The following is a 25,225-nucleotide window of genomic DNA, read 5'->3' as shown; positions in this document are numbered from 1 at the left end:
TCAAGAGCGGTCTTCATGGCACGCTTCCAGAGTGGATAATTATCGCCTGTGAGTTGCTGAGAGACTATCATCATCCCCTGATTATCTGAGTGATGGAGATAGAAAGGAGAGGAATAATCATTGGATTCTCCATGACTGGTGTTTTACTCAGTTGACATGGTGAACGAGAAGGAGCAAGAAAAAGAGAGCAGCAGACGTTGTAGAGCATAATCGATTACCTAATGCTTTGATATCGTAATAAATCTGAATAAACCAAACTTAGAGAAAGAGTAAAACAGCTGTCAAAAGGTCATTACAATTCCCCAAAGTTCACAAAAGTCATAAGCCGATTAGAAAAGACAAAGTGAGTCTGTGCAATTATTAAAACATAGTAGTGCTGATATCAGAAGCCTATTTTCAACATAGGCCCAAGTCCGGCCAAACTTGCTTTAACCCTGCTTAATCGAACACGCCTCCAAAACCTCTCTTAAAACCCTAGCAACTCCCCTTCGTCGCTGTAAAGAAGAAGAAGAAAGAAGAGCTCCCCAATTCAGCAGCCTCCCCAGCCCTTAGCCGCAGGTGTTTTTGGCTTTAAACTACTTCTCTAGTCTTATATGGTGGATTTTAAGATCTCGATTAGGTTTTGTTTTTGTATCTTCTTGTTTCCAATTGCTCATTGTTCTTCCTCTCTCACATATCTCCAGGCTCACCATGGCTACAACACTACAATCTCAGTTATTGGCTATAAAATCCTTCGTACAAGGAGAAACAGAGCAGCGTAAAAGACCCTTCACTCGTCCTTCCCTCATTTTTGACCCTAAAGAGGCTGCCGATATTGATCTCGAAACAATCCTCACCATTGCACTCTCAGGTAATCTAAGATTCGCCACAATACATTTAAATAATACTAGTTTCTTATCTTAATGCTCACACAATTTTATTTATTTTTGCATTTCAAAGCCAAATTTTGGGCAAGGTTTTAAATTTCGGTTTCATTTTTGGCCATCTGGGAAACTGAAACATTTTAGTATGAAATTTTGGCCTAAATCTTGTAAAATCACGGTCAAAATCCAGATAAGATTCTCTAACACTGTTTTTTTTGTCGTTATTTTAAAAATAATCTTAAAGGGCTCTCGTCGTTCTTCTCTTTTCTGCGAGTGGAGTTTATTTTTCTCAATAGATTTTGTGTTTTTTTAATCTGTGAAGTTGAATGTTTCACATATTTCATCTGAATTTTTGGGCGAAATCCGCTATTTTTCTGAAACCAATTGGATTTTGTTTCGGCAGCAGCCCAAATCGAAATGTTTCGGCTGAAATTTAAAACCATGATTTAGGGTTTTATGTCTATATTTCAATGATATTTAAACTAAATTTGCAGGTCTGGAAGCTCTTATCGAGAGAGATCACCGTTTTGGGAACTATCAAAATACTCTTTTTAGCCAGAAGAGCCGCGAATTAGATAGAGAAATGATGAGTGTCGAAGAAAATAAAAACATTAATGTATCGATTTCTTCGTACTTGAGATTACTTGCTGGATATTTGGATCTGCCTTCTGCTCTTAAGACACTCGAATACCTAATTCGTCGATATAAGTATGTATATCACCTGGTCCTCCATTTTGAATTTATGCTCTTGCTTTGTTCTAGGTACCCATGTAATTGCATTTAACCCGGATGTATTTTTCGATTGTAGGGTTCATGTTTACAATATTGATGAATTGGTACTGTGTGCTTTGCCTTACCATGATACCCATGCATTTGTTCGCATTGTGCAGTTGCTTGACTTGGGGTAAGTAAATTACGTACTTAAGGGCATGTTTGGGCCGTTTGGCAACAATGAAAAAAAAATCATGGAATATTTGTTTACGTTGTGTAAGAGAGGAGCAAAGAGGCAGGAGAGATAGAGAGATTTGATTGGGTGGTGAGTGAGGAGAGCTTGGGATATGGTTGAAAAACAGGGAAAACAAAAATCCTATTTTAAACAGGTATTTTTTTTTGTTTACCAATTCCCATCACATACTTTTTTCAGTCACCGCCCTCATAAATCTGTCTCTGCCCTTCTCTCACATCGGGTAAGCAAACATTCCATGTTTTTTTTTCACGGCTGACAAATAGGCTCATATACACACACCCGACTTTTAATTTTAATATGGCTTCCCTTCCAGTGAATTAACATTGAAATCTGCATTTTTTTATTTCAGAAATAAAAAATGGGAATTTCTTGAAGGTGTAAAAACATCAGGTGCGACACCACCGAGAAAGGTTATTGTGCAACACTGCATTCGCAATATGGGAGTTTTGGAGGCTTTATGCAACTATGTGAGCATTTTTCTCCTAATCACGCATGAGTCACATAAGCAATTTGTTGCCATTCAAAAAAGAAGTCAGGCAATTTGTTAATATTAGCATTGTTACGAATAATATTATTTTCATTTTCTTGGTTCAAGTACTGAACAGTGTTTTTTCACAGGCCCTGCCAGTGAAAAAGTTCCAGCCATCAAGGCCAGTCATTTGCTTTTGTACTGCTGTTGTTGTAGAGGCTTTAGGCTGTGTACCTTCCATAGATGGTGACACTGTGATGAGGATCCTTCCTTTTGTATTTTCCGGACTCAACCCTGAGATGGATGGAGGTTCTGATCACAAGGTAGAGTCCTGAACTTATCCTTAGGTTGCTTGCTACACAGTAGGAATTCCTTTTTTTCCCTATCAAAATTCTTGGAATGGGATTGTTACTGCATGTTTTGTTGTTTTGCATTCCATGCAGGCCATGTTTATTGATTGATGTGTCATCACATGCATTTCCTTTTTTTTCCTTTTTTTGACCGATAGTGAAGAATTTCATTAGGAAAAGAAAAAGAAATTACAAGGGGTACAAATCTTGCCTGATTGCTAGCTGACCCCAATTGACCTTACTTCCATTTCCAACCTGGAATCTAATCCGTCTCAGGAATATGTTTGTTAAGGCATCAATACTCCTCCAAATCCCCGAACCTTCTCCTTTACCAAGTTTTCAGACACACATTGGGATCCCCTCCGTGTTTCCTTACTATAACTTCTATCCAAAGGTTCACTTTCTCCTCCCTAGTCCTCCATAGCCACTGCTGAATAGAGCTCGATTAAGGAATATGCTCCGAATCCCTGAACCTTCTCCTTTACTAAGTTATCTAGGCAGATACCCATTGGGATCCCCTCCATGCTTGCTTACTATAATTCTCCAAAGCCTCACCTCCTCCTCCCCAGTCCTCCATTGTCACTTGATCAACAGAGTTTGATTCATCTCTTTCAATCTTCTTATTCTCAGTCCTCTCTCCCTTTTCAGGTTACAAAGTACAAGCCATTTTCCAAGCTACCAAATGATATTTTCATTTCTCTTCCCTATCATTTCACAACAATTTTGACTTAATTCTCTTCATTTGCTCAATAACTGCACATTAATGACATGAAGAATATCGGGGGGCTGGCAAGCACATGTTTAATCATAGTAATTCTTCCTCCGTGGGTTAGTAAGTGGCTCTTCTATACGGACAGCTTCGACTCATACCTCTCCAACACCAGTATCCAAAGGGATTTTTTTGGTTAACCTGCACACAACTGAAGGCCAAGCTGCCAAGGGCACATTTTTTATTTTCTCCGCTACTCCTTCATCCATTTTCACCCTATTACTTTTCACTTGGCAAAATTTAACCCTTGGCCTGATATAGCACCTTAGGATAGCCTTGAGACATCTTGCCTAATTCCGGAAAGCTTCACATAGTAAGAGAGTATTGTCTGCAAATTGCAAGTGTCTAACCTCTAACTCTTAATTATCAACCTTTAGTCATGAACTAGCCCTCTATTCGTAGCTTTGTCCATCATCTTGCTCAAAGCCTCAGCCAGTCCTCTTATGATAAATTAAGAGTGGAAGCGGATCACCTTGTCTTAGTCCTCATGAGCTCTTGAAAAAGCTGACTGGAGTTCCGTTAACCAAAATTGAGCACCACACCGATGACATGCATGCTTTTAGCCATTGGCTCCATTGGTCCCCAAATCCAAGCCTCCCGATGTAATGTACAAAGTTTCACTCCACTTTATTATGCACCTTTTCGATATCAATCATGCACTCTATTCCCCCTCCCACTCATGTGAGGAGCATCGATGCATCCACGAGCAATCAATGCTTCGTTTAAAATTTGTCTTCCTTAAATTAACGTATTATAGGCGCGGGAAATAGTGGGGCTTAATACACTTCTCAAACATGTTACTAGTACCTTTGCTAGGATTTTATACACACTGCCAACAAGGCTTATCTTTTTGTAATCCTTTAGCTCTTCCGCACCTTCTTTCTTGGATTTAAGGTGATGAATGAAGCACCACAACCTCTATCCATGCTTAGGCTTGCCTCGTTTGTTTTACTTTAATCTGGACATTCAAGAACTGTTCAAAAGAAAAAATCTGGACTTTCAAATGTTTTTACCTGTCCAGTATTTTATCGAAAGCATGTCAACATGAATGAATTATACTGTTGACCGAAAAAGGATAATAGTAATTTTTAGTTCTGAGAGGCATTCTTTACATACATTGGTGTGACAGTAACTTATCCTTTCCTAATGTTCTTTTCGTATTTTTATCCTTATCCATCTTTTGAATTGATGGATTGAAATTTTTAATTGGTAGTTCTGAGGAAGCTTGGTGTATTTTTTCCAGGCTGGTGCAATGATGATAGTGGGTATTTTAGCAACCAGGGCAACATTGGCATCAAAGCTTGTCCAGAAGTTGGTTTTCTTCATTGCAAGGATAGCTCAGCTGGATGCAAAACAATCAGCTGACTTGCCCTGGCTTCGTTTGTCTCTCATGGCCATAATTAGTCTTGTCCAGGTATAATTTTAGATCATTGCAACATTATTTTGTTCTTCTAATTTATGGTATCTTCGGGGAGGGCTGATATGTTATATTGGAGAATCATTCAATCTCAACAATGATCAGTTATTTTTTTTTCTTTCATTCTTTTACAGTGGTGCTTAGGAGGTGTGGGGCTGGGGTAGGTTTGTTATTTTCCGGGTGTTACTCTTTGTTCAATAGGCATTACCTGGTTCACATAGTCGGCATTGTCTTTTAACTTCTTAGTTATCCATCTCTTTTAATGTCATTTCAGGTAATATTATTTTGTAAATAAAAATAAAGCTGGCATTTCACTATTTCTGAACTACACGTGCTTAGATTTTGTTAATTATTAGCCATTACCCTCAATAGTTACTAACGGTATTTCTATGCAGTTTCTTATCTTGCTGTGACCCTTCCATTTTCTATTATTTTTTTGTCGTGTTCAAATTATGATATAGGCATTGTTTTTCTCCCCAATGTTTAAGTGAGCTTAATCTTAATGTTATTCTTTAGATCCTTTTTGTTTGGGCTTGGGTATTTTCTTCCCATTCCTTTCACCTAAGTTGATCTGGTCTTTTTTTTTTATATAGTTACAGTCCATTCAAATGTTTCCCAAGAAGGCTTTGGATGTTCTTAAGGAAATTAGGTATTTCATTCACTTGCTTCTAATTTTGATGTCACATATTTTGAAGGCAGTCTGAGGTTAATTTGGTGTTGAGTATGCCTTTCTGACTTCCGCTATGCACTTATCTTGTTTCTTTGTCATTGAAGGGATCTTGCTGGTGTACTCATGGTGTTGTCGCAGGAGTTCAATATTGGGAAGTTCCTGTCTGTTTATTTGGAAGCATTGGCTGACTACAGGTAAAATGCTTTATGCATTCACATTCTGGTTCACTGCTTTTAGGCCCTGTTTGTCTCAGATTATGACAACCGATTGTTGGCCCTAAACCTATTATTGGACTCAAATTTAAATGTAATTTTGAGTCCAATAATAGATTTGGGGCTCACAATTGGTTGTCATAATCTCAAATGAAGAGGCCCTTAAAATAATTCAGATGCTGATTATTTTTTTCATTCACAGTTCTTCCGATGACTCCTGCCGACTTGCTTTGATCACAACAATAGAGACTGTTCATGTAAAAGATTTTGTTGATAATATTGTCGTTAAAGTGCTTACTGCCTGCATGAAGTTGTCACAAAGAACAGAAAAGTCGGAGTTATATGATTCAGGTTTTGTTAATTTACATTTGCAATTTTTACTTTTGATGGTCATCCTTTCATGCATTCTTACCACTAGTAATTTAGTATTAACCATCCATCTTTTATTACTTTACCTATATCACGCCTTACCAGCTTAATCCAAGGCTTTTCCTTGCTTTTGTTGGTTTATGTATATTGAGCCTCATATTTTAGAATTCCTTGGGAAGGTTCTGTTCTATAGCGTATGCTACTCTAGTTCTCTTCCTTTCATGGGACTGATTTTGGAAAGTGCTCAGGAAGCTGGGCCAAGCAAATTTTGGTTGTGATTGATAAGTATTATCCGTCTGAATTGCGTCTTGCTGTTCGCAAGTTCCTTGAGGTTTGTTGTCCAAAATATTTATTTATTTACTTGTTTATTTTTCCCACTTTCTTGTAATGGATGGCTGGAGCTTCAATTCCTTGATTTTGTTACTTCTGTAGGATCCCAATATTTACTCCAAGCAAGAAGATTCCATCTTTGAGACTTTATCCTTGATGTTTGATGGGAGATTGGATGTGCCAATTGAGATCTCCCATGCAAAAGTTTGGTTTTCGTTGGAACATCCAAAGGTAGAAAACATTTCACGGCATTGGTATTTTATTTCTTTCAAAATGTTTCTCTCCGTATTTTTTGCCGTTCTCTTATTCACTATTACTTGGATATGATAATTCCCTTTTTATCCTATTGTGTTTAGCATCATTTCGTGCGAACTGTTTTTCCTCTACTCATTAGTTTTTAATGTGGAGTAGGCTGAGGTTCGTCTAGCTACACTCTCAGGTTTAGCTGCATCTGATATGCTAAAGTCTAAATCCATTGATCCACAGGTATTCTTTTTTGGCATAACTATTTTTATACTAAAGATTTCATGCTTGCTTAAAATTGTTACTGTTCAATTATACTCAACTCAACTCAACTCAACAAAGCCTTTGTCCCAAACTAGTTGGGGTCGGCTAAATGAATCCTTTAGAAAAATTTCATGAAGAAGGTGAAAGGAATATATCCGGCTCTAATCTTGGCTCTAGTTGGGTTCGTCTACATGAATCATTTTCTTCCATTCTATCCTATTCAAGGTCATGTTCTCTGTTATGTTCCTAGCTATCAAGTCTTTCCTCACTATTTCTACCCAAGTTGTTTTCGGTCTGCCCCTACCTCTTTTTACTCCATCAACTTGGCATGAGTCGTCTCTTCTCACCGGAGCATCCAAAGGCCAATGCTGAATGTGTCCAAACCATCTTAAGCGGTGCTCTCTCATCTTCTCCTCAATTGGTGCCACGCCCACCATTTTATGAATGTCTTCATTTTTAATTCTATCTAACCTTGTGTGGACGCACATCCATCTAAGCATTCACATCTTCGCTACCCTGATCTTATGCACATGTTGCTTCTTGGTAGCCCAACATTCTGAGCCGTACAGCATGGCTGGCCTCACAGCTGTCTTATAAAACTTCCCCTTCAACTTGGTAGGGATTTTACAGTCGCACAGAACTCCTGAGGCAAGCTTCCACTTCAACCAACTTTCTCTTATTCTATGGTTAACATCCTCTTTAATCTGTCCTTCCTTATGTAGAATTGAGCCAAAATAGCGAAAGATATCCCTCTTAGGTACCTCCTGTCCAGTCATATTTACTACATCCTCGTCCCGCCTCCATACATCACTAAAGTTGCACTCCATATACTCTGTCTTAGTCCTACTCAGTCTAAAACCTTTGGATTCCTGTTACTGTTCAATTATTCGGAATAAAAGATAAAAAATTTGTCACTGTATTGAATTTTTCGTTCAGATCTACCATTCAATTTTTTTTTCTCCGTTTAGCTCTATTTCTAGTTTATCCTTGGATGTAAAGACTTTTGCTTTGCTTTTCTTTCCTTTTCAACAGGTTTCTCTTCACGTTAGTCATTAACATTTTTTTATAATCTCAAGTCTTAAGCTAAACTAATTTTCTGTTGCATATGGACCAGAAGCTTACGACTGTTCAAGAGGCAATACTACGGCGACTTCACGATAATGATCTCAGTGTTGTTCAGGCAGCTTTATCTCTGGTTGGAATGCCTGGAATTATAAATCATACCTATCTTCTCAAATCTTTACAGGATGTCATTTTAAGATGTGTTGATATTCCATTAACAAGTAAGTATTGCTCATTGTGAGTGATTTTTCCAATTCATCTCGGCATATTTTCTTCATCCATTTTTTCAATTGATACAAGGTGTTACGGAAAGTAAGCAATATATATATATATATATATATTGAAGTTCCATTTTTTTTCTTTTAAGTTTCTTTTGCTATTAAACAGTTAGATGTGGTTGACTTTGTCAGGCTTGCTCAGACATAATCTTTCAGTTTGGATATAAGATGCTGAACATTAATGAACCATCTTTAAGCAAAGTAAAGGGGAAATGCTGGCTCGATTCTATTAAACTACAGCTGGTTGTAGAAAGTTTGGGCTGGTAGTGGTTAAAATGTCATATTTGATTGCATTTTTGATCACTTGCTACTCTTCTTTGTAACACTAATATCTTTTATCATTGATACACTGACATGCTTTGCCAATAAATCATACACTATGAATAGAATTTGTATCGTAATTGGATTCAATCTAACAATTGAATGTTTTATTCTACAATTAAATTGAAATCGAATTGTTAATAGTATGCTTTTGAGGACCACTCTTCAAAGAAAAACAGATGGTTGAGGAGGAGGAGGAGCAGGGGGTGCTTGTTAATGTGAAAATGTTTGGACTGGGGAAGAGGAAAAGACTGGTTGAAAAGGACCCGATTAAGTTACATGATGTGCACATGGTTTATTTATTTGGTGTGTTTGGGTGTGGGTGTGGGTGGGTGGAGTGGGGGGGTTGCATGTTAATGTGAAAATGTTTGGACTGAGGAAGAGGAAAAGAGTGGTTGAAAAGGACCTGACTAAGTAAAGTTACATGATGTGTATGTGGTACCCAATGTTTTAAAGATAAAACTTAGGCAAGGTTTAGTTTGGAGGTATGTACCTCACAATTCGTGTATGTCTTTTTAATGAATTCTACCATTCAAAAAAAAAATTCGTGTATGTCTTAATAAGTAAAAAGAAGACTCAGAAAAGATGTTGAGTATGTGCTCCTGTCACAGGTCCTCTTTTTCCTCCTATCACTGCTAAGTCTCCATTTGCTAGCATATTTCCATCTCAATCTTGAACTTGACCAAATTTATAATGTTTCTTATCTGTAGTTTTGGATCATATTTTTCCCATGTGCTCTTCTCACTTTGAGATCTTTTCATGCTTCTTCCATCACGGATGTAATATTTATAGAAGTTTGGGGGCCACTTTCATATCGCTTAATCCGAAATGTGATGGTGCTGAAAGACTTGTGTCATTTTGACCAATAAGTATTACTTTTATCATATTGTCGAAAAATATGTATTACTTTTTATTAGTATTTTAACATTTTTATCAATAATTTGTCTTGTATAATATGCATTGCTTTTTGTTAATATTTTGAAATTTTTATCAATGGTCTTTGTATAATATTTTTTCTTTTAAAGTTTTAATTTATTTAATCAGTTTCTGGTTAATGCAAAAAAATGTTGTAGCCCATCCCATATCTGCTTGGTCCATTCTGATCATCTTGCGACCTCTGTTTGATGACCTGTTTGGACTTCCTTACCCTTTAGGTGCCTAGGTGATATTCTTGTGACAAGTATGGCTTGGGGAGTAACAAGGTCATTTACCTTTTGCTTCTGTAGGTGTGAAACAAACCAGCAGTTGGTTTGTCCCAAGATATAAACAAAATACAAGTCTGTATCGTGTCCACTTGAAAGGCTATTCTGCTCAATGTGCATTCAATGTTGCAATGCTTTCATATAATTGACTTCTCCATTTATTTTCCACGCAAATCAATATTTTAGTCTTATAATAAATTTGCCATTTATGGATCTTTACATGCGGTTGAGGATTTATCTATATTTTCTTTTAGGTACTTGCATTTCGTCACAAGCATGCGATGTTGCCATCTCATGCCTCGAGTGTGCAGTTCGTAACTCCCCAAAAGATCAACTCGGTTATTCAAAGGAAGTCGCTGCCATGGTGTTTCCTTTACTTCTCATTCTTCCCAAGGTTTCTTCTATTTTCCTTAAGTCAAAGTTGTGAGGGCTTTACTATAATCTTTATTCCTCAAGAAGTCATTTAACGGATTATGATTCAAATATTTGCATTTATGCCTCCTTTTTCTTTGTTTTGTGATTGCTTTTCATGTGCAGACGTGGAACTTAAATTTTAAGGCTTTGGAATTAGTTAAGGAAATACATTGGCCATTTTATGGCTCCATTTGGAATGGTGAAGAACATTTGTCCACCATGTGTGCAAAGGTAAAGTTGACTGTTATGAGATTATCTTTTGTAGCCCTATTTTCCTGTTGGGGGTTAAATCTTGTGCTTATGATAGAGTATATGGCAAAGACATCCATCCCACTAGTTGAGTTGACTCGGCTGAAGTCCTTACTATTAGAGATGTTTATCAATTTTGATCCTCCAATGTAGATAAATCATGATAATCAGGTGCTGGTTCATAGTTCCTCACTACTACTTCCTCTACCCTAGTATTCCTTTTGCGGACAAAGTGGTTTGAAGGAAAATTGGTCTTTAAGGGAGTGGTATTATTGTAACTTCTCTGTTTACTATTTAAAAAGTGTGTGTGTGTGTGTGTGGCTTTGGAATTAGTTAAGGAAATACATTGGCCATTTTATGGCTCCATTTGGAATGGTGAAGAACATTTGTCCATTTGTCCACCATGCGTGCAAAGGTAAAGTTGACTGTTATGAGATTATCTTTTGTAGCCCTATTTTCCTGCTGGGGGTTAAATCTTGTGCTTATGTAGAGTATATGGCAAAGACATCATCCCACTAGTTGAGCTGACTCGACTGAAGTCCTTACTATTAGAGATGTTTATCAATTTTGATCCTCCAATGTAGATAAATCATGATAATCAGGTGCTGGTTCATAGTTCCTCTACCCTAGTATTCCTTTTGCGGACAAAGTGGTTTGAAGGAAAATTGGTCTTTAAGGGAGTGGTATTATTGTAACTTCTCTGTTTTCTATTTAAAAATTGTGTGTGTTGTGTGTGTTGGGGGGGGGGGGGGAGGTGGTTTGTCTGGGGTGGAGTTGCACCGATATTCTCGGCTGTTGTCCTGTTTCTCTCTATTTTAATATTTTTTTTTGACTACTAGCCACTTTAAAGGATTCATTAGCCGACCCCAACTAGTTTGGGACAAAGGCTTAGTTGAGTTGAGTTGAGCCACTTTAGTAAGTGGGTTACAATGTGGAGTGTCAAACGAACCTTTTCTTTTGTTGTAAGAGACACCGTTTCTAAGAGTTCAAATATCATTTCCTCCCTCTATTCTGTTCGATTAATTCTGTTAGAAATTTTAGCTTGCGCCATCACCCACTCCCCAACGCCACCGGAAAAAACCTTTTCTTTTGTTTTAAGCGACCTCATTGCTAAGAATTCAAATATCATTTCCTCCCTCTTTCTGTTCGATTAATTCTGTTCCAATTTTTATTTTGTTTGCCCCCCAGCATTTGTCCTGTGTACCCTTTTTCACTGCATTAAAACATGGATTTTTGTTTTTAATGCATCTTTGTGTTGTCTTTGTTTTCTGGCTTTATTATTTTCTCATATGCATAAATAGTTTCTGCGAGTCGTCTAATCTAGTCTTTACTCTTTTAGTGCCCTATAAGGATCTTGTATTCAAACTAGATCCCTGCTGTTTCTGGATGGTTCTGGTTCTTTGTTTGAAAATAATTATCATCGGGGAAGGAAACATGACATGGTTACTCCATATGCAATCATGTTTTTTCTTTCAACTCAATGTCATGAATATCTGGCCAAATAATCTGGGTTTCCTGCTAAACCCCATTATTTGGTAAGAACTCACAATTCCTTTTGCTTCGTAGTAAAATTTTGAAAATGTTTAATACATGGTCAGGTTTCTCAAAGCTTAATAGTAGTTCTGAAGGATAAACTGCCATATGAGTCTTTAACTTATAGCTGTATTTACTGAATTCCTCTGAAGTTCAAAAAATTTGCAAATTACATGCAAACTTCCCCTTTCCCCAAAAATTGTGAATTTAAATTGCACGCTTCTCGTATAATTGTGAGACTATCAATTAAATCATGATTTTAACAACTATTTTTCATTGACTTTGAAAACGGGAATGATTATTTGCCAATTCTGCATTCCCTTATTTAGCTCTTCCACTCTCCTCTTATTAGCTGTTAAAGATTGTTTCAATTCCAAAAAGGCTATCCACATGCATTCGAAAAAGTGCTTAATTGAGGACTACAATTATGAAAACAAGGGAGCCGATTCAAAAATCTTAAGAAGGAACATAGAGAAAATTTAATGCCTAATGTAAGTGAATCACTTGTGTTCCATTATCGAAAAAGTATAAAATATGTTTTTTTAAATGAAAACCAGTAATTTCTGAAGTTTTCATGACCTTTTCCGTAATTTCCCTATTTTTTCAGATATTTGCCTTTTCAAATTATTCCCAAATTTGAACTTGGTAACTATTATCATGGCAAAGTTAATCTCCAGGGTCAATTTTTCGCTTTTCAGTAGTGTGATCAACAATTCCTTGGTGTCAGAGGGTCTGAAAATTTCTGACAGGATCCCAATTAGCTCTCAATTGGCCAGAAAAAGTTTATAGATGAACAGGAGCTGAGTGATTTTTGTTGCCCGGGGAACAATGTTTGTTTTCCACACTACACAGTTGTTTCATCCCACTTTAACTTATCATCTTAGTCATTTTTTCGTTTTATTCTTCTCTCCGACAATAATATTTTTTTGTCTCTGTGCTTTGAATAGTGAAATGTATTCATGATTTTATTTTCTATCATAATTCATTATTTATTGGTGGTTTGCGGAACAAGTTTTCCTTTACATAAACTATATGTTGCAAGTCATATGCAAATGTGTTCATACATTTTCTATGCAAAAAATATTTACTTTGTTATTTGATTGTGCACTCAGATTTTTGGGCTTTCTTATTAACGTATTTCGCCATTTTCTACTTCGTATCTTTTAGATTCTTTTTGTAAGCTGCAAAGTAATCGGAAATCTTTTACTTGCCTTTGATTCTACTACCATTATGCTGTTCTTGCTTAGTTCTTTTGTTCTGGCTACGACGAACAGTTAATTATATTCTGAATCTGAGACTCAAAACCATGCAGAAAGTCAAACCTAGCCGTGTAACTTCATTCAATATGAAGACCGTTGGTGCTTTGGCTGAGAATTTTTTAGCACACCCTGAGGAGTACATGCCCTGGCTGATTGAATGCTGCAACACTTTTCAGCTATCAAAGACTCTATTTTTCATGATTATATTGCAGTCTTTTATGATAAAAAAAGAAGGTATTTCCATGTCTACATTTCTGTAATGCATTTATAGTTGAAGACTTGATATGTCTACATCGAAGCATCCTTCCATTTCTTCCTCCCCACAAATTACTGTAATCATGATTTCACTTTATAATTGATGAAAGTGTGGTTCTTGTAGTTGGTTATTAACTTGTTGTGTGGTACTACTCTTGAAAAATAATGAGAACCTATGATTTGTGGACACAGATTAGTGTGTCGAGTGTCGACATGGATATGGAGTGTCCGACATGGCAACCCCTAAAAATCTGGAAATGGGCACCCACCCGTACGCTTATAAAATTATTAACTGCTAATCATAATTTGCATCAAAATAAATATGATATTTATTTAACCAACTAATAAATCTTAAGATTAAACAACTATAAATCTCAAAAGAAACTTTAGGTAATCAATTAACAATGTATTTGTCAATCAAACCTAGTTATCTTCAGTCTCCAGTAGGCATCAAGAAAGAGAGACCACTAGGATAGAATGAATATACTATTTGAAGAGTTTGTTTAATGTCTTAGGTTTAGGGGAGAGGGATAACAACAAGTATTAGTTAAAAGAAGAGTTAATAATAAAAGAGGAGGTAAACTCAATATTTGATAATAAATAGCATTTCACTTGACACGCTACAATAACGTCTCGACGTGCCCACATTAAATCTGACAGTTTTAGCAGTATGTTTACAAGTGTCGATACATGTCGACACTCATGTAGATGTCGACACTTGTGCTGAAAAATCGAAGTATTGGCTAAATCATGAGAGCTCTGTCATTTTAGTGTTGGTAGTGATGTTGGGTTGGCTGGGTGGTTACTTTTAGATTTTAGTTATTCAGAGATTGGAGTTCTCCTTTGTTCTACCAGTATCTAGGGGATTTAAATTTTACCATGGTCGATATTCTACTTTTAGTTATTCAAAGATGAGGGTTCTCACACAAGAAGGATGGGTCATGGACGCCATTCAAAAAAAAGAAAAAGAAAAGGAAGGGGTCTTGTAGGATTTATGTAGACAGTTGCACAATAAATAATTTCGCCATCAAATACAAGTCTCCTATCCCTCAATTGGAGGATATGTCAGACATACTCGTAGGTTCTGTGATTTTCTCCAAGATCGATTTAAGGAGTGGTTATCATCAAATACATATACGATCAGGGGTTGAATGGAATCAATGGATTATAACATTCAAGATATTGAATGGCCTGGAAGTGTATTAGTGGTTGTTCTGTTTCCATACCAAAACCAAAATTGGCTGCCCTTATACCCCATTACATATTGAAGAAGGTTTTCTCCTCCAAGAAGTTGTACGAACATATGCATCACCTTGATGCTTTCCGTTTTCAGCTTTCTACCCTATTTTCTCTTTTTATTTCCTTTGTAACTTTTTGTATACCAGATCTATTCTTGTCCGTGCACTGCGCTAGCCTCTTCTTTGTTTCCCAACGCATCTATAAACGCCTTATTTGTGAGTATGATGGCTGGGAATATTTAAGATAAGTAAAACTTTTATTTAGATGAAAGATATGTAATACATATTGTGACTTGATAATTCAGGCTTCATTCATAGTCCTTCCCACATTTCACAGCAGCTGGAAAGATTTATTTTTATTTTTATTATTGTTTTTTGATTAGCAGGTTTTTATTCTACCGGATGCTCAAATTTAGGGAGTAGGTTTCAACCACAACTAGTAAAACTTTTTTTTTTGAAATGGTGCAAATTGTAAAACTTAGAGTAAGAAACTATCAGATATCATTTGTGTTAATGAGGGTAACGAAGCAATTTAAATGAACATAAAATATGATAGTATACTACCCACTGAAATAGATAATTTTTACTTGCAATATACAAGTCCTGATCAAGCTGCGTCTTTTTCCATCGTTAGTCAATAATTTTCATATGCATATATATATGTGTGTGTGTGTGTGTGAGAGAGAGAGAGAGAGAGAGAGAGAGAGAGAGAGAGAGAGAGAGAGAGAGAGAGAGAGAGAGAGAGAGAGAGAGAGAGATTAGGATCTAATCCTGGTTAAGGATTTGATTGAGACTTGTATAAATCCTGAGTGTATATAACGATACTTAGAATTATTTTTTAATTGTTCTATATCTTTAGAACTGAATAATTAAAAATTCTCATGCATGGATACTAAAGAAATAGTCCATTCTATTGTCTTTTTACAATAGTCAGACCTAAGTCTAAGGATCCTGTAGTGTAAGTTTCATTAATAGGAACCTTTGTCATTTTCCAGTTTTGAATGCTTTTTCAATATCAGATAAATTTTTGTTATCACTATTCTTGATTGACATTGTCCTCACATAAGAGCTGGATGTTCCCGAAGTTGAGGGTGAGTTTTGACAACTAAAACTTGGTGATTTTTGATCCTGTAGAGTAAGTTTCATTAATAGGAAACTTTGTCATTTTCCAGTTTTGAATGCTTTTTCAATATCAGATAAATTTTTGTTATCACTATTCTTGATTGACATTGTCCTCACATAAGAGCTGGATGTTCCCGAAATTGAGGGTGAGTTTTGACAACTAAAACTTGGTGATTTTTGAATTTTATCCATAATTCTCCTTCGAGTAATGTCTAGTGGCCAGTCAATGGTGAAGTAGCTCAACACAAATCCCTAAACGCTCTCAGGCTAAAAGGGCGAAACGAGCATCCACGACTAGGGGCCTCGGACCTAGAGATTGGCCTCGGACCTAGAGATTACTTGTTTGAAAATTACTTCAAATTCTTTTACCTAAGCTATCAGCCAATGGTAAGGTTGGATACCTTTTGATGCTGATCAAACAGCACCACGACGAGATGTAGCTTTGGTCTTATCACTAAAATCGGGAGAGAAGTTTAACTTTAATCTTGGAAGAGTTACTTAACTAGGCTTTGATACTAATAGGACAAGATCTATGTTTGCTCTGATTTTCGATGGAAGAATACTAAATGAAAGTGTATTTTTTTTAAAAGACAATTATAAAACAAAAATCATTTAAGAAAGAAAATATAATATATAGAACTATTAACAAACCAGAATGACATCTCATAAATATGAGAAAGGGAAAAACTTACAAAGTGGATCAAGAAGTTGATCCTAAACTTCTTATACACTTCACACTTAAGACACCTTCACTCCCACACAACTCTAATTGTAGGAAGAAAGACTCTTAAACTCTCACACAAAAGCAAAGCTCATATGGAAAGGAAAACTAAGAAAACACTTGAGGTGAGTACTTCACCGATGCCTCTAAGGGAAAGGCATGAGTCCCCTTTTATTGGTCTTTGTTTAAGCTATCACTTTAGAAGCTCTAAAATATTAGTGGAGGACACTTGGTCAATTTTCCACGGTCCTTGAAAAGTGATTTATATATGAACATTTTCCTATGGTCTCTTGTCATGTGTTAGAGCAAGTGGTGGATAAAGTAACTCTATTTATTCTCTCATTACCTTCAAAATCTCGTTCTTTTAGATTTTTCATCATATCCTTTGTCACTTCAACATGATACTCATCTTTTCGTGTCTTCCACTTATTAGTATAATAGATTCTCCATAGGTATATACGCATGTACGTATTAACATATGCTTTAGATACTTAATCTAACATACGTAGAAAAAGATCCAGAAGAACTAATAAAAGAATCAAATAAAGGTAAAAAAATCTGAACCTCTTAAAGAAAAAGAATGTTTTTTCTCCATGGAACATGTTCTTAAAAGAGCAATGTATTAGGGTTCAAATGAAAAAACAACCACTATAGAAGATTTGAGAAGAGAACATAATGAAATGAAAAAAGAAACTAGTCAACTAAAACAACAGGTTCAAGTGCTTGAACTTCAGACTGAATTCCCTGAAGATATTCCTAAACTAGAAAACGAAGAAGTGGAATTTTCAAAATTTTTTTGGAAATCTTTTTAAAAAGGAAAAGGATCCTCAACAAAAGAATGATGATGATTTTGTGAACTCAATCGAGATATTTGTGAAACAAAAGTGGCATTGCGAGATACTCCTAAAGATTAATGGAGATTATACCGCCAAACACAGAGCTCTAATAGATTCAGGAGCCACTGTTAATTTCATTTGAGAAGGACTTATTTCTTCTAAATACTTCGTTAAAACGACCCATATAATCATTACTGCCAATGGTCGTCGTCTTCAGGTTAATTGTAAATGAAGCATCTACAACGTTTGTTAATACATACATACGTACATACCTATAGAGAATCTACTACACCAATAAGTGGAAGACGTGAAAAGATGAGTGCCATGTTGAAGTGACAAAGGATGTGATGAAAAATCTAAAAGAAGGAAAGCTTGATGATAATGAGGAGACAAAATATAGTTACTTTATTATCCACTTTCTTTAAGACATGACAAGAGAAATGGAAAAATGCCCAGGTGTAAATCACTTTTCAAGGACCATGGAAAATTAATCAAGTGTCATCCAGTACTATTTTGGACCTTATGAAGTGAACGCTTGAACAAAGGCCTATATAAGGGGACTCATGCCTTCCCTAGGAGGCATTGGTGAAGTACCCATCTCAAGTGTTTTCTTAGTTTTCCTTTCCATGTAAGCTTTGCTTTTATATGAGAGTTTGAAAGTTTTGTAAAAATCTTCCTATAATTAAAGTTGTGTGGGAGTGAACGTGTTTAAGTGTGATGTGTGTAAGAAGTTTAGAATCAATGTCATTATTCCACAACGGTGAAGTGCCAATCTCAAGTGTTTTCTTAGTTATCCTTTCCATGTGAGCTTTGCTTTTTGATATGAGAGTTTGAGGGTCTTTCTTGTAAAAATCTTCCTATAATTAAAGTTGTGTGGGAGTGAATGTGTTGAAGTGTGTAAGAAGTTTAGAATCAATATATATATATATATATATATATATATATATATATATATATGTCATGAATCATTTTAATCAAATACTTTTTATTAGGTATAGGATACCTAATCCAATGGAGAACTTTATTTAGTGGCTTGTAATTTATTACTAGTCGAGGAGCACCTCTTTGAAGCTCAGCTGCATTTTAACACAAAATGCTGCACAACTCAAGGGAGAAGAACTTGGTCTTATTAGGTTCTTCTTTTGAAGCTCTAAAATTTCTGTAATGGATTAAAGAACTTGGTCATATTGCTTCCTTATCACATTTTGAACTCTTTCCGCAAAAAGAGTGGGAAGCCCGGAAATAAAATTTTCTTTCCAGAAAGCACTATTGCAATCACCTATCTGGTATACTTTGGACAAATAAACATCTCATTACTATCGAAAATCAGAGAGGCTTGGTCAAATTTTGAAAATATTTTAGAATTGTAAAGCATTTTAATTAAATCCTGTTTAGTAGGTATAGTTAATAAACATTTTATTAGCACCTTGAAAAATTTATGAATTTCTTTATTCTGTTATTTGGGATATGCTTAGAGTAGCTATTCTTTTTAGCTCTTGACAGAATTCAGTTGATGAACCTTCATCAAGTTTTATGGGCTGTTTCTCTAATTTGATTCTCTGTGAGATAATTAGGTCTTACTTTTTGGAAAAGTTTTACTCATCATTTTCCCTCTTGCTTCATTTAGGAAGTTTACACGAGTCGCTCCATATAAGCACCAAACGGTTAGAATAAACCTGGCTTCCAAATCTAATAAATCAGGGGTGTTTGAAATAACTGTTCTGAATTAACAATACATTTTCCCCTGCTTTTTGGTAATCCCAGTAATTGTAATTTCCGGGACCATCAAAATCAGAAAATAACTTGCATTTCCGGGACCATCAAAATCAGAAAATAACTTGCAGTATTCAGGTTTGAGGAAATGTTCCACTCACAAAGATAAATAATCTTTATATATATAAGTGTTTCCGAGCTCGAGCTCAGATAGCTTATCTGAGCTCGAGCGTCAAAAATTCATGTGGGTCCACATTTTTAGGGCGATCCAAAGCATTCATTTGAAAGGCCCTTACATGGATAGGGTGTGTACCAAAAATTCGGTCCACAGGATCATCCTAACCCATCCAAAAGTGGAGGGAAAAATGGTCAGATATTGTTTCTCCACAGGTCTGCCCATTTTTCCCTCCGCAAATGGAAGGGCTAGGATGATCCTATGGACCTGATTTTCTGTAGGCACCCTATCCATGTAAGGGCCTTTCAAATGAATGCTTTAGATCACCCCAAAAACATGGGCCCACATGAGTTTTTGAGCTCAAGCGCAGATAAGCTTATCTGAGCTCGATCTTAGAAACACTTTCTTCTCTCTCTCTCTCTCTCTCTGTTTCTCTCTCTCTTCGTGGACAAACAATATCTGTCCATTTTCACCCCACAAATGGACACCCTATGATGATCCAATGAAGCTGATTTTTGGTACACACCCCATCCATGATGGGGCCTTTCAAATGAATGCTTAGGATCACCCCAACAATGTGGCCCCATCCTTGTTTCCTGCGCTCGAGCGCAAGAACCCTTTCCTCATATAGTAAAGGGCTTCTACGCTGCGCTCGAGTGCAAAAACAGGGGTGGGCCCACATTGTTGGGGGGATCCAAAGCATTCATTTGGAAGGCCCTTCCATGGATAGGGTGTCCACCAAAAATCAGCTTCATTGGATCATCTTAGGGTGTCCATTTGTCGGGTGAAAAAATGGGCAGATTAGTGGACAAACAGTATCTGTCAATTTTCACCCCTGCAAATGGACACCCTATGATGATCCAATGAAGCTGATTTTTGGTACACACCCCATCCATGACGGGGCCTTTCAAATGAATGCTTCGGATCACCCCAACAATGTGGCCCCACCCTTGTTTCCTGCACTCGAGCGCAGGAACCCTTTCCTCATATGTGTGTGTGTGTGTGTGTGTGTGTGTGTGTGTGTGTGTGTGTGTGTTCGTTCTAGGAACTAGATCAAACAAAACTTACAACCAGACTTCAGGGTAAGTTTTGTTTAGTACCTATGCCAACCATTTTGAAGATTTTGACAGGAGGTTCTATTACCTTTTCTCAAATTTGATCATATGTTTGGAAGTCTAATATTGCATGTCTATCTCCACGCAGAATTTTCCTTATTCCCATGTGTTGATTGAATCTACTCATAAGTTGTAAACATCCACTTCAATGCTCCTTGATGTCTGCAAAAGCTCTCAGGAGCCTGATAATGGGTTGCAACACTTTAACGCTTGGCCGTTGCAATGGTTAATCTTCAATATATTTCCTCAGGGGCACCATCCCGCCATCTTTTCAGATAAAACACTTGTTTTACTTCTCCATTAAGTTAACTAGTGGCATCAATATTGGCTTCATTATCATTGACTAGTTGTGTAATATACTAGTTCCCTATTTGATCCACCTGGTTCGGACCGCTAAATATTTAATCAGTATCCTTCACCTTATAAGAACTGTCTATTAACTTATAGAAGATTGTCTGTTTATTAGAATAGACCATAAAATTTGTAATCAATCCTCTTTTAGTGTCACCCCTTTCACGACACATTCATTTACCAATATTCTTCTCAAGTCTGCTTATTATAATAATGTTGTCACTCATTTCAGTCACTTTCTCGCAAGATACGGGTAACTGATCTCATTTGGACTATGCCCCATGATACTTGTACCGGCCTGAACGACTATATCCAATTTTGGGGGAATTATTATGTGGAAAAAACTCGTTGATGGATTTTCTGTCCTTCTAATCCTATTATTTTATTTCATTCATTTTTAACTCTCTGCTCTACACATACGGGATAATGTACTTCCTAGTTTTCGTATCTTTCTTGTATCTGCATGCTGCTACTGTGACAAACTAGGAGGGGGGAGGGGGTGTAGCCCTGTAGGTGGAACTGCACTAGCGCCCGTATATAAATTTCCCGTCTCATGCGCTAACAGCTTCACACTTTCCTCTATTTCTTTTTGTCATTTGTTACTTTTATCTCATTATTGAAATATTCTTATAACCGTCTGTGTGTTTTCATTAATTTTTGTAATTTTTCTACCTTATTTTGGAATGGACTCCTTCAACATGAAGAATTTATTATGCATCATTCTTAATGTTTGAGGCCGTTTGGGGCACACTTCTATTTCTGTGAAGTCATGCAGAACAAATCATTAACTATTTTTGTAGTATAGTTGTAATGATGCATGGACCGATTGCTGGGGCACACTTCTATTTCTGTGAAGTCATGCAGAACAGATCATTAACTATTTTTGTAGTATAGTTGTAATGATGCATGGACCCATTGCTTTTACTGCTTACTGGATGTTCTAATTCTGCTTCTGTGCCCTTTGTCACTTACACCAATTCGATTGGTAGCTGACTCAAGTATTTCTTCTTTTAGAGATTGAAAGCTTATTAGTACTATGTCAAGCTTGCTTCCCGGTTCTCAAGAATGAAGTGCATGAGCTGGAGTCTAGGGGAGATCGTGTTCTTTCTGGACAGGTATCAAAACCATGGTTTTAAATTTTGGACGAAATCAGGACCCAAATTTCGGATTTCGGTTGGGGTAGAAACCGAAATTTCACAAAATTTAAAATTTCGGATTTCTGAAAATTTCAAGAAATTGTTTTTTTTTTAAAATATAGTATTATTCTAAAATTTCAGCCGAAGTACTGAAATTTTGGGTAATTTCGGCCAAAATTTTGTGAATAATAAAATAATACTCTTTTTTTAATTACCGGATTTCGGCCGAAATTTCGGTTTCTGCCAAGGCCGAAACCGAATCCATGATCAAAACTAGCCGCTGGGCACTTGGATTTTGATTTTATTTTGGATATTGTATTCTTGATGCTTCTTGGGTACTGACTTTTTTAGCTAATTTTCTGGCAGTTAAACATAGAAAAGTTGGATAAGGCTTGCACCAGAGTCATAGACGACCTTCTTGATTCAAACCTTGAATCGCTGAATTCAAATATTTTAATTTGTATATATTGGAGCTTACTAAAAGCATGTGCCACAATGGCTCTGAAGGATTCCTCGGTCTGTTGATGCACATCACTCTCTCTTTTTTGTCTCTTATTTTATTGTATTGTTTTATTCGTAATGGAAAGTGGTCTGAGACCTGACACTTCATGGCTTGGTATAAAGTGTATATATGTTGGTCATTTCACTGTGTAAACCACTACCATCTGCAGGCCAATAATAGAGAGTGGCTATCTCTACTAGAGGATCTCTTCATCTTCTCCGCAGCCTCCCCGTTAAAGCATGTTTTTTTGGAATACCTTCTGGTTGTGGTTAAGAGCAACACCTCTCCGATTCAATTTCTATCCAAATTTTTTACTGAAGAAGGTTTGTCCATGTAACCCTCCTATTGACTATACGTGCCATCATTTTATTGGTCACTCTCTGTGGAATGCTTGATGTTTGATTTGGAGGAAAAGTCTAAAGGAGATCTCTTCTACGAGTAGTTTTGTAGCTGCTTTCTTTTCTACTCTTACTAAATTGCACATATCACTTTTTTTTTGTCTTGCTCCTCCTGCGATTTTTTTGTCTTGCTCCTCCTGCGAATAAGTGAATTAAAGCCTGTTTTGTTTATAGTCCTTATATTCTAGTGGATATTCAAAATCCCAGGTCCAATTGAAGTTTTACGGTGACATATATCCAAAATCTTTGGAGAATTTGATAAAATTGGAACGATACAATGAAGATTAGCATGGCCCCTGTGCGAAGTAATACACATTGAGCAATGGTCCAAATTTTTTCCTTTTTGAGAAAAATAACATTTATATGTATTCTCTTCTTCGAATGTTTATACATGTACACAGTCATGCCCACACACAAAGGATGTGACAAGAATTGAGTTCCACATTTATATTTGGGGCTGATGGAAGATGGTTAAATCAGGCCTTGTTATTTTATCTCTTGATTGAAGAGCTTCAGTTGGTGCATTTGTAGTTCATTATGTATAAATGCTCCCTATAACTTTTCTTTCTTTTGTTGTGTTTATTATGGCGGGTTTTTTGCATAACAGATAGCACCTATTGGCGGCATTTGCTGCGGTTGCTACAGTCCTATAGCCATCTGATTTTTGTGCGTATTTTTTTTAAGAAATCAAATGCCATTAGGTTACTTTGCATTCACTAATCACTATTATGCTTTTGTCTAAAACAGAAAAAAAAAAATGTCGTCGTGAATATAAAAATTGGGAAACACACTAATATCTATATAAGAATGCAATTACTTACTTGCATGATTAGAACTTAGGTGAAGACATAACACGTGTTAGCAGGTCAGTTTTTACGATGCTTTGCTCCCTGTTGATGTGAGTTGATAAGAAACTAAACGCTCCCTCATGTTTAGATTTTTGACAAAAAATTGCAGTTCTCCATGTCAGTGTTGAGCATTTCTTTACCATATTGATGGAGTTCCCTTCCATCTATAGCAGCAACTTTGGATGTGAAGGGGACACTACAGACTATCTCTGAGCTTAACATCAACTTCCGTTATTTTTATTCAGCATACCAGGAGATTTAATAATATGTAATTGTTCACTTTCATAATCTTCACCCTCCTCACTGGCTGTCCCTGTTTGTTCCTACGACAACGTTAACTCTATTGATGATAATTTGGGAGCAACCAATAGACATCCCATTTTAGGAATTGAACCTCGATCGGCATGCATTTTCCATGCTAAGATGCTTGCTAAAGTCAAAATCCCACTTCCATGATCTTCACCTAGCTTAGGAGGCAGAGCAAACAAGTCAGATAATGATTGTCATACAAGAGATGCGAACTTGCATGGACTTCACGTTCCGTACAGGTAGGTCTCAGGTTGTCTCTTATACCCTTACCCTTCTATTTGATAAAAATTAGTGACACAGAGAAAACAATAGAGGCCCTGCTAACGAGTCTTTCATGAACTTTACCTTCCAAACCATATTGAGACCAGAAAGTAATGTTTTCTTTTTGGAGGATGAAATTTTATTAATGAAAAAGACTATGGCCCACTGAATGAGGTGATCATACAAGCAAAACAAAGCATAAAAAGATAAGGCATAAAAAGATAACAGTCAGAAAAATACATCAGCAGGCAAATCTAAAAAGAAAACAAGTTGTAAACCAAATTTGCTAAAAGAGGGAGCTGATCAAGAAATATAGTCAAATATCTGACAATCCAATACGTGCTACCATATCCGCATTGTAGTTGGACGACCGCTAGGCATGTCAGATCTCCATGTTGTAACCCGCCAACACATCCTGGATCTCCTCTATAGCATCTTCGAATGTCAGCGGACATCTGACTTCTTTCCCACATCTGACCACGTTGAGGGATCACCCTCAATGATAATTTGACCCGGCATCTGATCCAACAACCTAATACCATGAAGTGTTGCTTGGACCCAAATGTCAGAAGAATCCATTACTTCGACTGGTCCCGAAAATGCCCACACTTTTCTGTCTACAATGAGAAGGCCACCGATACCCGTCAAGCCTGGGTTAGCAATGCTCGAGCTATCAATGTTCAGCTTCAGCTTCCCAGGATGAGTTGGTTCCCACTTGGGATGCAAACTCTCCGTGACATGTGGAAAGCTATCACTGGGATTCCACTAAAGGTCAGGAGGTTTGATGCCCGGTGAACAAGCCTAGAGAAAATTTTTCTCTTCAAGTTGCACAATCCTTTTGAGATACCTTTGATGACTCTTGTTCCTTTCCTTCCAAACCAGCCAAAGTGTGACAGCACAGAAATGGCTCCAAAAAAACTTTCTTCTAGAAACCTACCTTCCAAACCAGCCAAAGTGTGTCCAGCATGTTCGGCGATCTGCTAATCAGGTGGCAGATAGTTTAG

The 25,225-nt window shown here is 36.7% G+C and overlaps 1 protein-coding gene and 1 non-coding gene across 3 annotated transcripts in view; both read left to right on the top strand.

The window, feature by feature from the left end:
* The first annotated feature begins 423 nt into the window (after positions 1-423).
* Positions 424-25,225, top strand: part of LOC143853512 (ARM repeat superfamily protein) — a 52,240-nt gene continuing 27,438 nt past the window's right edge. The window contains exons 1-20 of one of the 2 annotated variants that reach the window (XM_077363307.1): positions 424-558; positions 684-850; positions 1,358-1,571; positions 1,672-1,767; positions 2,180-2,297; positions 2,449-2,622; positions 4,662-4,832; positions 5,429-5,484; positions 5,610-5,699; positions 5,920-6,068; positions 6,335-6,417; positions 6,519-6,647; positions 6,828-6,902; positions 8,041-8,206; positions 10,041-10,180; positions 10,324-10,431; positions 13,295-13,475; positions 21,782-21,882; positions 22,270-22,419; positions 22,575-22,728. In XM_077363307.1, the coding sequence (XP_077219422.1) occupies positions 691-850; positions 1,358-1,571; positions 1,672-1,767; positions 2,180-2,297; positions 2,449-2,622; positions 4,662-4,832; positions 5,429-5,484; positions 5,610-5,699; positions 5,920-6,068; positions 6,335-6,417; positions 6,519-6,647; positions 6,828-6,902; positions 8,041-8,206; positions 10,041-10,180; positions 10,324-10,431; positions 13,295-13,475; positions 21,782-21,882; positions 22,270-22,419; positions 22,575-22,728 (2,515 nt within the window). In that variant the 5' untranslated portion in view covers positions 424-558; positions 684-690. Of the gene's footprint in view, positions 559-683; positions 851-1,357; positions 1,572-1,671; positions 1,768-2,179; positions 2,298-2,448; positions 2,623-4,661; positions 4,833-5,428; positions 5,485-5,609; positions 5,700-5,919; positions 6,069-6,334; positions 6,418-6,518; positions 6,648-6,827; positions 6,903-8,037; positions 8,207-10,040; positions 10,181-10,323; positions 10,432-13,294; positions 13,476-21,781; positions 21,883-22,269; positions 22,420-22,574; positions 22,729-25,225 lie in introns of both variants that reach the window. The other variant, XM_077363306.1, reaches the window with a different exon arrangement.
* On the top strand, positions 23,040-23,140 carry LOC143853648 (U6 spliceosomal RNA). The gene has a single exon (XR_013237258.1). It is a non-coding gene; the product is annotated as a U6 spliceosomal RNA (small nuclear RNA).

The sequence above is a fragment of the Tasmannia lanceolata genome, unplaced genomic scaffold (assembly GCF_043159265.1).
Source record: "Tasmannia lanceolata isolate RefF3 unplaced genomic scaffold, GAP_Taslan_0.1 ptg000019l, whole genome shotgun sequence".
Taxonomy (NCBI): domain Eukaryota; kingdom Viridiplantae; phylum Streptophyta; class Magnoliopsida; order Canellales; family Winteraceae; genus Tasmannia; species Tasmannia lanceolata.
Note: the sequence above shows the minus strand (reverse complement) of the source record. Positions and strands in the feature narration are given on the sequence as shown.